This window comes from Nicrophorus vespilloides, unplaced genomic scaffold (genome assembly GCF_001412225.1).
Source record: "Nicrophorus vespilloides isolate i.1.1-1 unplaced genomic scaffold, Nicve_v1.0, whole genome shotgun sequence".
In the NCBI taxonomy this organism is placed as follows: Eukaryota; Metazoa; Arthropoda; class Insecta; order Coleoptera; family Silphidae; genus Nicrophorus; species Nicrophorus vespilloides.
In genome coordinates, this window is record NW_017095677.1 from 41,539 (window position 1) to 53,319 (window position 11,781).

The 11,781-nt window shown below is 30.8% G+C and overlaps 1 protein-coding gene across 2 annotated transcripts in view; it reads left to right on the top strand.

Moving 5' to 3' along the window:
- The window catches only part of LOC108559490, a 28,876-nt gene extending 17,340 nt beyond the window's left edge, over nt 1–11,536 (top strand). For both annotated transcript variants that reach the window (XM_017916792.1, XM_017916798.1), the window contains exons 2-6: nt 1,982–2,193; nt 7,036–7,168; nt 7,317–7,450; nt 8,794–8,992; nt 11,208–11,536. In XM_017916792.1, the coding sequence (XP_017772281.1) occupies nt 1,982–2,193; nt 7,036–7,168; nt 7,317–7,450; nt 8,794–8,992; nt 11,208–11,296 (767 nt within the window). In that variant the 3' untranslated portion in view covers nt 11,297–11,536. The remainder of the gene's footprint in view (nt 1–1,981; nt 2,194–7,035; nt 7,169–7,316; nt 7,451–8,793; nt 8,993–11,207) is intronic.
- The last annotated feature ends 245 nt before the right edge of the window (nt 11,537–11,781 follow it).

Consider the following 11,781-nt stretch of genomic DNA (forward strand, 5'->3'; position numbering starts at 1 on the left):
GTCTAATTTGTAGCAGATTTACTTTTCCCCTCTTCAGAATATTCAGCCAAAGAGTTATTTTTTTTTGGTGTGTAAAATATCCCAGTTTTTTCTTTCTTCATCTTGTTAACAAGTAGATTGAAGTACTTAGACTTACTCAAATCCACAACAATATTGAATCATTATATTATCCTCTTTTGATAATTTTATAAGTGTTATCTAAAGTAGTAAAGTAAGACAGTTAAATATATTACTGTCATTTCATGAAGTTTTTTATTGTAATTAAAATTAATATGCATGTATCCATTATTTACTTTTATTTCAGTTCAAACTAATCAAATTTATTTACAATTTAATTTTTTTATCAAAATAAGTTATATGTAAACTACACTTAATCAATTGTTATACTTTAATGATTACATAATAATGTATGATAAATAATGAAATTTTTTGTAAAAAAACCTTTTCTTTATGTATTTATTTGTGCGTATGTACAGCAATATCTCGCATAATCCAGATATGTTCCGTTAATTTTCAACTGTTAAAAAACGAACTAATCGAGGAACTTTTTTGCTCAATTAAAATGTAGTTTGTCTTCAAACCGTACTATAGTGAATCCAAACTATGCGAGTTGTTGTATAATTTTATTGGAAATATGAAAGTTTGTGCACAAATATTACTTTTATTCTTATATTTGTTTACTTTAAATTATTAAAGTATTAAATTTAATTTTTATTTGTTCAAACTTTCTAACAATAAATTTTCTATTATTATTCTATTTATTTTTTGACTAAAACTTAAAAAAAGGTCATTTTTACTTCCCCTTTTAAAAAATGTAACTAATACACATAATTTCCCACAATTTCCATTTGTGTCTTATCAAAATAAGTGTTATGAAAATTACATAAATTACTGGAATTGGAATTAGGAGGGATTCAATTATTGGATAAGTTTTAATGTATTTTCTTATCAATACTAAATTATGAAACGTAATTTTTTTTGATAACAATAATCGATTTAGAATAATTGAGTTTTGAAAATTTATAATTGTTATAGTTAAAATATAATTTTACTGCAATTAATAATTTGCAAATATATATAAAAAAAATGTATATGTAATGTATATAAATTGAGATATAAATTTCAATAAAAAGAAATATAATTTTCAATAAAATTATTGGAAATTTTATTATAAAACATGAAAGATTGCTAAAATTTTTAAAAGTTAGAAGAAAATTATGATGTAATATTTTTAAATTAATTTGATAAATTGCATTTTATTGGGCTGAAAGACATATGGTCAATAGGTTATAATGTATTGAAATGTTTAATTTTGTGTTTTCTTTGCAATATTGCTTTAAATTTCTAAATTCTTAAAAAAAATATAAAATTTTAACTAATTTCATTTAGCTTTGCAAATAAATAATAAAAGTTTTTTCAATGTTAGTAAATAAACCCAACATTGTTATTGTCGTCGATTCTAAAGAAATAAGTTCATTCTCAAATAAATTCTTCGTGCATTTCGGTCGCAGTTTTCTGCACATCTTCAATTGATTCGCAATAAATCAAGGAAACGCATGCACCGAATAAAGGAACGAAAATGTATCTGTTTTTATTTCTGCGCATTGCATTAGTTCATCGAGCTCGAACCGAACAATTTGTGGTTTAGTGAAAGGGAAATTCGTCGCATGCATAAAGATATAACAGAGAGAGAAGCTGAAAACGATGCATGCATATGCGCTCCAATCTCCGTATATCTTCCATTCGTGCAAGAACAATATGCCTCGTATAACATCGACGGAATAAGCACAAAGGGAGTAAAATTTTTCTCCCTCGATGGATGCCAAACCGTTTTCCGTCGACAATGCACCTCCTCCGCCATATTTCAGCTCTTGTTTTTCTCCCCTTCAATTGTGTTTATTTTCACAAACATTTTCTAAATGTTTACCTTTCCGTTTTATTTTCTGCGTTCTTTAATTTTTTTGTTTTGTTTTGTTTACAGGTCCCGTTGAAGGCCTGAAGGATGTCGTGCTGGAAATCGAGCCGAGGGTGGTGCAACGGGGCGAATCTTCAACGCTGGAATGCGTGTACAATCTTGAAGGGGCGCAGCTGTACACGGTCAAGTGGTACAGAGGACATCACGAGTTCTACAGATACACCCCAAGCGAACTGCCCCACACCAAAGTCTTTCCATTCCCCGGAGTACATGTGGACGTAAGCTAAACCTTCTCTAATTGGTCTCTGAATCTTCTTAACCGTACAGGATGTTAAAGTCTTTTCAATTGCTAAAGCAAACCAGACCAGTTCCTAATTAGAGATCCTCCAAGACAACTTAATGCCACAGGAGATCTGTTAAATACAAGATTATTCTCAAAGAAGATACAGAATTTGTATTAGATTACATCCAACTATCAAACAATAAGCGACAGAAAGAATTAAATAAAACATATATTTTTTAAACCTAAATTTAAGTAAATTTGTCTTAGCTCTAAAAATCAATTCAAGTATAATACATTTGGAAACTTTCAAACTCACATACTGAGATAAGTGCAAAAAATTGTAAAAGTCTAAGAGGATTCTCCGACAGTAAAAATCTAAGAAAGCTGTCCAATCCTGTGGTAATATCACCAAGTTATTTTATTACATTATTAAGGTTTTAAACTTTCTAAGAACTGTTTGTATATATATCCTTAATGCGTTCATTTTATTTTTATTAATATGAGAGCTAAGGAGACGCAGTGGAGGAGGGCACAGGCCATTTGGCTTTTCAATACAACTCGAAATGTGCCAGAGATAAATTTCAAACTTTTCGCCACTTTTCCTTAGCTTCACCATCTCCTCCAAATACGTACGTATATATATTAATTTGGTCTATTTTACCGAATCGTCTTTCTCCGAATTGTCCAACTTCCTTCGTGGAGTCCTTTAAGCCATTCGGAGAGCTCGGTCCATTCTTGTAACGTTAAGAGAAAACTTCGTCAATCACTTTAGGATATAATCATACGTAAAAAAAACAGCCAGTTGCAAAGAGCGTATGGCAGATTCACTTTATTCGTAATAACGTTGGCTAAAGTTTTAGTTAAAGTTTTACCTTCGGACATTGCAAAAGCTAAAGCATAACATGTTCGTTTTTGTAACTTTGATAGAGAGAAATAGTTTCAGCATGTAAAAAGTTTATACTTTTCAGGAATATTTCTAGTTCAAATAGTGAGGATTCACTATAGTTTGAAAATGTCAAAAGAAACTAAATTTTAATTCAAGAAAATAAAGTCTGAAAAATCAATACACAAAATATTTTTTAATACATAAAATAATTGTTTCTTTTCTTACAGTCAAGTTTATTTTTGTGCTTTATATTTGTATGCGGTTTTAAAGTCCTCGATTAGTCCGGTTTTTCGGAATTTATTACCAGTACTATGCGAGGTATTGCGGAATTTATGACATTTTAGAAAGAACTAAAAGAGTGACAATAATTGAAATTTGCAAACTCTAACTATAAGGATATTCTTAAAATTACATATTATAAGTGCGATTTCGATTAGTGCGGATTTATTATAGTACGGTTTGAAATATCAAAATAAACTAAATTGTAATTAAAGAAAACGAAAATAAATTCTGAAATATTAGTACACAATTTTTTTTTTTTCATTCAATTCTCATTTTTTTGCTGTATATTTTTATACAGTTTTATAGTCCTTGATTAGACTGGTTTAGTGGAACTATTAATTATGTGAGGTATTCTTGTATTTATGAAACGAAAATAAATTCTGAAAAATTAGTATACAAAATTATTTTTTATACATTATTTAATTTTCTTTTGCTCTCAGTCAAGTCTCTTTTTGTATTGAATATTTTTATACGGTTTTAAAGTCCTCGATTAGTCCGGTTTTTCGGAATTTATTACCAGTACTATGCGAGGTATTGCAGTATTTATGACGGTTTGAAATATCAAAAGAAAGTAAATTGTAATTAACGAAAACGAAAATAAATTCTGAAACATTAGTATACAAAATATTTTTTTTAAAAACTTTTTTTCAATCAAGTCTCTTTTTTACTGTATATTTTTATACAGTTTTATAGTCCTTGATTAGTGTGGTTTAGTGGAACCAATTACCACAGCAGTATGTGAGGTATTGTTGTATTTATGAAACGAAAATAAATTCTGAAAAATCAGTATACAAAATTATTTTTTTATACATTATTTTCTTTTCTTTTGCTCTCAGTCAAGTCTCTTTTTGTATTGAATATTTTTATACGTTTTTAATGTCCTCGTATATAAAGTTTGGTTACATTAACTATAATAATATTTATGAAAATACATATATAACATTTCAGTAGATTCGTCAGTAATGATGCGTATAGTAATAAAAAAAACGGAGAAACCATAGACAGAATAACGATATTTTTCTTTTTCGACAATAGCATGAATAATAGAAAAAACTCAAACCATTAAGGTATTTTTCGTTAGTTTATGACATGCAATAATCTGTTTTCCATAAGTTGCGGATGCGTCGTGACCCTGGAGACTCGAGGAATTCGTCTAAAAATAGAAGAAATGATAGTTAAAATAGATTTATTTCGTGGCAAATGGCCGTGATGTATACCGATGGTTTTATGCGCGGAACTCGATATAAATAAGGTCAACATTCAACGGGGGATGAAAAAAATAAATAAATAAAAAAGGGGTTGAAAAAAAAAGTTTGGTTCGAATCGAATATTAACAACAACATCGGTATAATATGGAGATATTTTATTTTCGTAGTCCGCTCCAAAGAACTAACTCATTCCGTTGCTGCCGTTGGTGGTTGTAGTTCAAAGTTCCATCGCAACATAATTAATAATGTTAAGTTCGGTTCGTGGCCTCCCGAATGTTTTGTTGGCGTCGGCTCTGGCCTTGTGATTTCAAAGACTAATTACATGGCCGCATGTATTAATGGTACGTGAACTGGAATAGTTAATTGGTGTCTATTTATTCTGTCCTCCTAGCCTATCTCTCTTTGTCTCTCTCTCTCTCTCTCTATAGCATTTACTAACCTAGAGCAACTCTCTGATTCTCGTGTTTCTGGTGGCCCGAAAGGCTTTTCTCCTCTCTTCCACCGACGAAACAGAGAGCGCGAAAGGCCTGATCGCCAACGAAGCGCATGTAAACTTTGATAGTTACGTTGATGTAAAACGGGGAATTGATTAAAGTTAATTAAGTTACTCAGAGGAAAGGGGCGCATTGTCGTAGTTGAAATAATTTATGCCGCCGAGATGAGAGCTTTGTGCGTATCAAAGAACATTTTCAGGGTAGTTCCGATAGTTCATCCTTCGATCCACCCCCATCCCTCCATGTATCTAGGTCGAAAGTTAAACAAGCGAGGCAAGTCACAAAGAATGGTTTGAGGGTTTCGGTCTGAGCATGGATTTAGCCCCAAGGACCAAATCTCGTGCTCTCGAAGTACTATCGAATCGATGATTTGCATGTTACCTCCCTTCATCTAAAGCCCGAACTTCAGTCAGGCCATCACCGCCCATCCGAAAATTAGCAATTTATAAAGGGAATCCTTCGACCAAAAACCAAACCCCCACAGCACATCACACATATATACGCAAACACGATTCCCGTTTTAATCCACCCTCCTAAATACATTAGTCAAAGACAAATAGTGAAGAACAAAAATTGAACTTTTTAACATCACTTCTAGAAAACCTCAGTTTCATCAAAGTTCAGTATAACTTTAGTTCTCGATCACCTCAGTTTCTAATACAAATCCAAGACAAAAAAGACCTCGATTTCCAAACAAAATTACATGTAACTTATTGTAAACTGAAAATATAATTAGAGAATAGAGAATCTAATTAGAAGGTTAAATAAAAAAAATAGGATTATTTTCCAAGTTTTATACAATTTTATATAAATATAATACCTTTTTTAATAAACTTACAATAGAAATATTTATAATCTTACAGCATTTTGTAAGTAAATCTATATTAAAAAAGAAAATATGGATTTTTTTAGATTAGTTTGAATATTATAAAATTTTTGCACAAACATAATTCTCATCTTAATCTCTCTCCTAAATACATGAGGCGAAGAATCAGAGAGATGAAAAGAAAAAAAAAGATTGAACTTTTGACTCTGCAATATAGAAAAAGTTCGCGTGTATTTTTTTTTTCTTCATCATCGTCGTCCGCAACCCAAGTTCTCTTCCTTAAAATTCCTTTTTATATCCCGTGTTTTTTTTTCTTCTCTTCCATTCAACGGGATTTCCGCGTCGCTCATGCGAGACTAAGATATGTTGCGCGAGGGAAATGGGATTCGCGCTACAAATAACGCGCCAACATATTCATTCATACGGACGGTTTATTCTTTAAACTAGCGTTTTCACCATGAAATTCTTATTAAATTTCTTCCTATTTTTACTCTTCATCCACTTCCCCCTCAACACCGATAAACGAGAGAGTTTATTTCATTCTTATTGCATGAGTTCTTGAAACTCATCTTTTGATCTTTTTCCACTTTTTTGGAAATGTTCAAAGAATTTATTAAAACTGAAAAATATGTCCACCCAATTTATATTTAATTTAAAAATTTACAGAATTAAATGAAACAAAAACATATTTATAAATGTATACAATATTAAACACGAAAAGTTTCAAATTTACTAGTTAAAAATAATATTGTAGTAAAAGAGAAACATGAAATGAAATGCAATTAGATTGAATCAATAAATTCCTATTAAAGCTGTTTATGTTTGGTTTGGTTGTTTCGAGAGGCAGTTTATAATTGAATATAAGGAATGAGGTAAATTGTGTTTTTGCTTCAAGCGAAATGGTGCGTGGTGAATAGAATTGGAAATAGTTTTAGGGGGATGAATTATCGTCCAGAATTGTGTGATGGGGCATAATGGGTTCCGAGCATTGTTCCAAATAGGAAACGTGTGAATGTGTGTCGATGGTGAAATGTGAATCCATCGACTAAATTAATCGAAACTATCGTTGCATCTGCTCTATTCTGGCAGATTGCGCACGTAACATGTTACGTATCATTGTAAAGTTTGCTTATTGTTGCAGGTAGCCGTGTCGAACAACAGGCAGGTTGTGCTGAGGAAGGTCGGCTTCAATCTTTCAGGAAACTTCAGCTGCGAAGTGACCACGGAGGAACCGTTCTCCACAGCAGTCGTCTCCAAAGAGATGCTCGTCGTTGGTAATGTTATAATATCTTCTAACTCGCACCCGGCGCATCCACAACCGAAAACAAACAAAAAACGGGTGGTTGCTCCGCGCGTTCGTTAAGGGTAGTCGCCCGTAAAAGCGCATTTTAATTGCTAATTTGCACGGACGCGGTTTTACAGTGTTGCCGGAGACGCCGCCGACGCTCAACGCCGACAAAAGTTTCTACCTCTACGGGGACATATTAAAGGCCAACTGCACGTCGCCACCCTCCAGGCCAGCTGCCACATTAACTTTCTTTATGAATAACATCGCGGTAACTAAAACTACGCCCAAAACTTACGCAACATAAGATGAAGAAAACGCAGAGGATAAAAGATGAGAGCCGCTCTTAGAAGTTTCTAATCGTTTTCCAGCTCTAATTGAGTACACATTTAATAACAACTTTTACATATTTTCATTTATCATTTCTTATATAAACTTGTATAACTTTAAAGACAACATAACTATCTTCATTTTTCAATAAATTTAAAGTAATGTCAACTGTTAACTACAATTAGTCACAGCTCATCAAAAATATTAGAAATTCTACTGAATATTTCATAACCATCTTCAATTTATAATAAATTTAAATAATTGTCAAATGTCAACTACAATTAGCAAAAGTTTATCAAATAAATATTAGGAATTCTACTAAATATTTCATAACCAACTTAAATTTTCAATGAATTTAAAGTAATGTCATCTTTCAACTACTATTAGTCACAGCTCATCACAAATATTAGGAATTCTACTGAATTTTTCATAATTATAAATTTAAAGTAATGTCAAATGTCAAGTACAATTAATCGCAGCATCTTAAATAAATCTTAGAAATTCTAATAAATATTTCATAATTAACTTCAATTTTCAATAAATTGTAAATAATGTCAACTATCAACTACAATAAATTATTTGTTATCTGACTTCTTATATAAATTCTGAAAGACCTAAATTAAAGGATGATTCAGGTTTGTAAGATATAAACTTTCAGAGAAGTTTCTCTATGTTGATATTAAAATAAAGTAAAGTCTGAAATTACCAAGAAGGTGAATTTTATATTTCACCATCAACAACATCAGTTAGAAAAAAACTAATAAAAGATTCTTTTGTTACTATTTTATTTTCACTATAACTTAAATTAAAATTTCGATTGTATCACATATTTCATTCATCAAATTTTGACTCAATCAATTTCCGTATAAAATTATATACAAAATCAAAAGTAAATTATTTTTTTATTAAACTAAAATTACACAAAGAAATATTATTAATATGAAAGTATATAGAAAGCAATGAAGTGAACAATATAATAAATCATCTAATATATCTCGAGTTAATGTTTCCATTAGTACGGGCATTGTCGGTTATAAATTGGGTTTCATCAAAAGAAGTTTTGATTGCCAAAATATATGAGTTTCAGAAGTACATGGTTTGCGCGCCGCTTCGCTCCGTGCACGACATCCATCCACTTGTACAGTTTTTGTTTTGCTGGAAAACAATTGACAACTTCGCGAAGACAAAAGGGTATCCATCTTTATCTTTCCCCGTTCTCTCTCTCTCTCTCGAATCTTCTGCGCTAACTTCGCTTTACACTCTTGTTGTACTTCTCTCGTTTAGGTCTGTGAGAAGTGCGAGACACGGAAACACGTGTCCCAGGATTTGTTCTGGAGCGATCTGTCACTGGAACTGCCCCTATTCCCGTCTCACTTCAGTGGAGGACGTCTCATCCTGCGGTGCGTGGCGCAAGTGGCAGACATGTATCAGCAGGACACGGAACTCCGGCTGGACAACGCCAAGGATCCCGTCCCAGAGAGAGGTAAAACCATCAACCACCGCTCATTACAACTTGTCCTCATCTCATCCCTTACTTCCTTCCTCCTTCCATCACTTTACTGGACTCTCTCCACCCTCACCAGCAAAAGAACATCTCCCCAGACCGCGCTTATATTAATTTACCCACGCCACAAGCTATTTACCCAACACTCATCCTATTTAGTTTAGCTACATTAATTAACACTAAAAACTACCAAACTTCGCCACAAATAATACAAATTACAACAAAGATCATTACCAAATGCACATTTCACAGTAATTACTAAAAAAAAAGTACCAATTATTAATGATTTAAAGAATACTGAAACATATTAAGAACACAAATTATATATTATATAACATTAATTATATCAATACAATGACTTTCCTTTCTTTGTTATAATTGATAATATTTGAAACTTTTCCGACCGGAGCAAACATTAATTCAAACGTTTAATCTGCTTCGTCGCGTAAGAAAATGCAAATGAATTTCTTCAGCTATTTAGAATTGTTGGAATAGTTTCGGACGGAATAAATTTGCATGCTCCTTTTCTCTTTAGCTAAAAAATAAAGAAAACTAATTCCATTATTCATCATAGAAATTGTATTATGCGCGGTATTAATTCGTAAAGCCGGAGCTTAGATCTGCATTGGAAATTCGATACGAAGCTTTGCGTTTCTGCAATTTGCACCAATGCAATATGCGTGACATTTACGTAAGATTTGCAGAAACGATGAAAATGTACACTATTGAAAGGAGATTAGTATGGAAATATGTTTGTGTAATATGTAGGCTTTGGTATTAATGGTTTTAGTTTTTATAATTAATAGAAATGACCTATTTTGTTGTTTTTTTTAGGATGAAAAACATTGAGTAAAAATTAACATTCTTAAGATATTTTTTTTAAATTATTTTTAAATTATTGGAATTAAATTAAAAAATATTAACCAAAAATTAATCGAAACTTAAGAAAATTACAATGAAAATTTATCGAATTTATAAACATATTTTTAAACCAATATTTAATGAAAATATAACCAATGTATAACCAAGATATAACATAAACCACATATATCCAACATATTACCAACATATTCCAACATATTACCAACATATTACTAACATATTACCGACATATTCCCAACATAAACCAACATTTAACCAATATTTAATGAAAATGTAACCAATGTACAACCAAGATATAACATAAACAGCATATATCCAGCATATTACCAACATATTACTAACATATTACCAACATATTCCCAACATAAACCAACATTTAACCAATATTTAATAAAAATGTAACCAATGTACAACCAAGATATAACCTAAACAACATATATCCATCATATTACCAACATATTACCAACATATTACCAACATATTACCAACATATTACTAACATATTTCCAACATAACCAATATAGAACCATCAATTAACCTAGATATAACATAAACAGCATATAACCAAAGTATTACCAATATATTACAAACATATTACCAACATATCATCAACTTAAACCGAAACTTAAGCAAAATTTAAGTTTAAATTAAGACAAATTTTACCAAAATTTCCAATGTATAACCAATGTATAACCAACATACCAACATATTACCAACATAAACCAACATTTAAACAAAACTTAAGCAAAATTTAAGTTAAAATTAAGACAAATTTTACTAAAATTTTCAATGAACCAACCAATGAACCAACGAATATAGAACCAACATATTACCAACATATAACCAACATACCAAAATATAACCAACATATTACCAATATATTACAAACATATTACCAACATATCAGCAACTTAAACCGACATTTAATCAAAACTTAAGCAAAATTTAAGTTTAAATTAAGACAAATTTTACCAAAATTTCTAATGTATAACCAATTTTTAACCAAGATATAACATAAACAACATATAACCAACATACGAACATATTACCAACATAAACCAACATTTAACCAAAACTTAAGCAAAATTTAAGTATAAATTAAGACAAATTTTATCAAAAGTTTCAATGTATAACCAATATAGAACCAACATTTAACCAAGATATAACATGAACAACATATAGCCAACATATTCTCAACATAAATCTACATTTAACCAAAACTTAAGCAAAATTTATGTTAAAATTAAGAAAAAATTCACCAAAATTTCCAAATGTTTAAAATTATAATTTCAAATAATTTCCTTTCTTACAGTGACTTCTCCTAATTCCGCGACAGCGTCTACTACAATCAGTTTAGCGAGACTTAGTTTATTTTTGTACATAATTTTGAACTTGAGGTAAGTGCGCTGTTTCACCGTTTCCACTTTGCTACGATCTTCAGGAATCCAATCCAAATCCCAGAAAAAGAGAAGACGTGGCAAAGCGAAAAAAAAAACGATTAAACAAATGAAATGCAGCAAACAGCATTAGTAAAACAAGACGAGCAAGACTGTGTCATTCAACAATTCGTTCAAAAGCAAGCCAAAAAAGAAGTAAAAGGTGATTTTTTTTTGTAATATAAAAAACAAAAACTGTGTGTTCATTTGTTTTCATTGATTTTGTAAATGTCAAAATGGAAATGAAGAAAAAATAATTTTAAGACAAAAAAAAATAAAATCAAAGATGTAAACTATATAAATATATTTGTGATGACCGCTGAAACCTAGTCAAAAAAGAATTAAATAATTATTGATAATTGAAATGGGAGGAAGAGTGTGTAAGGGAAGTAAATGAATTTGGTTAGGTTTAATTGAATTGTTTAAACGTTAAGTGGGTGGGTTTTTTTT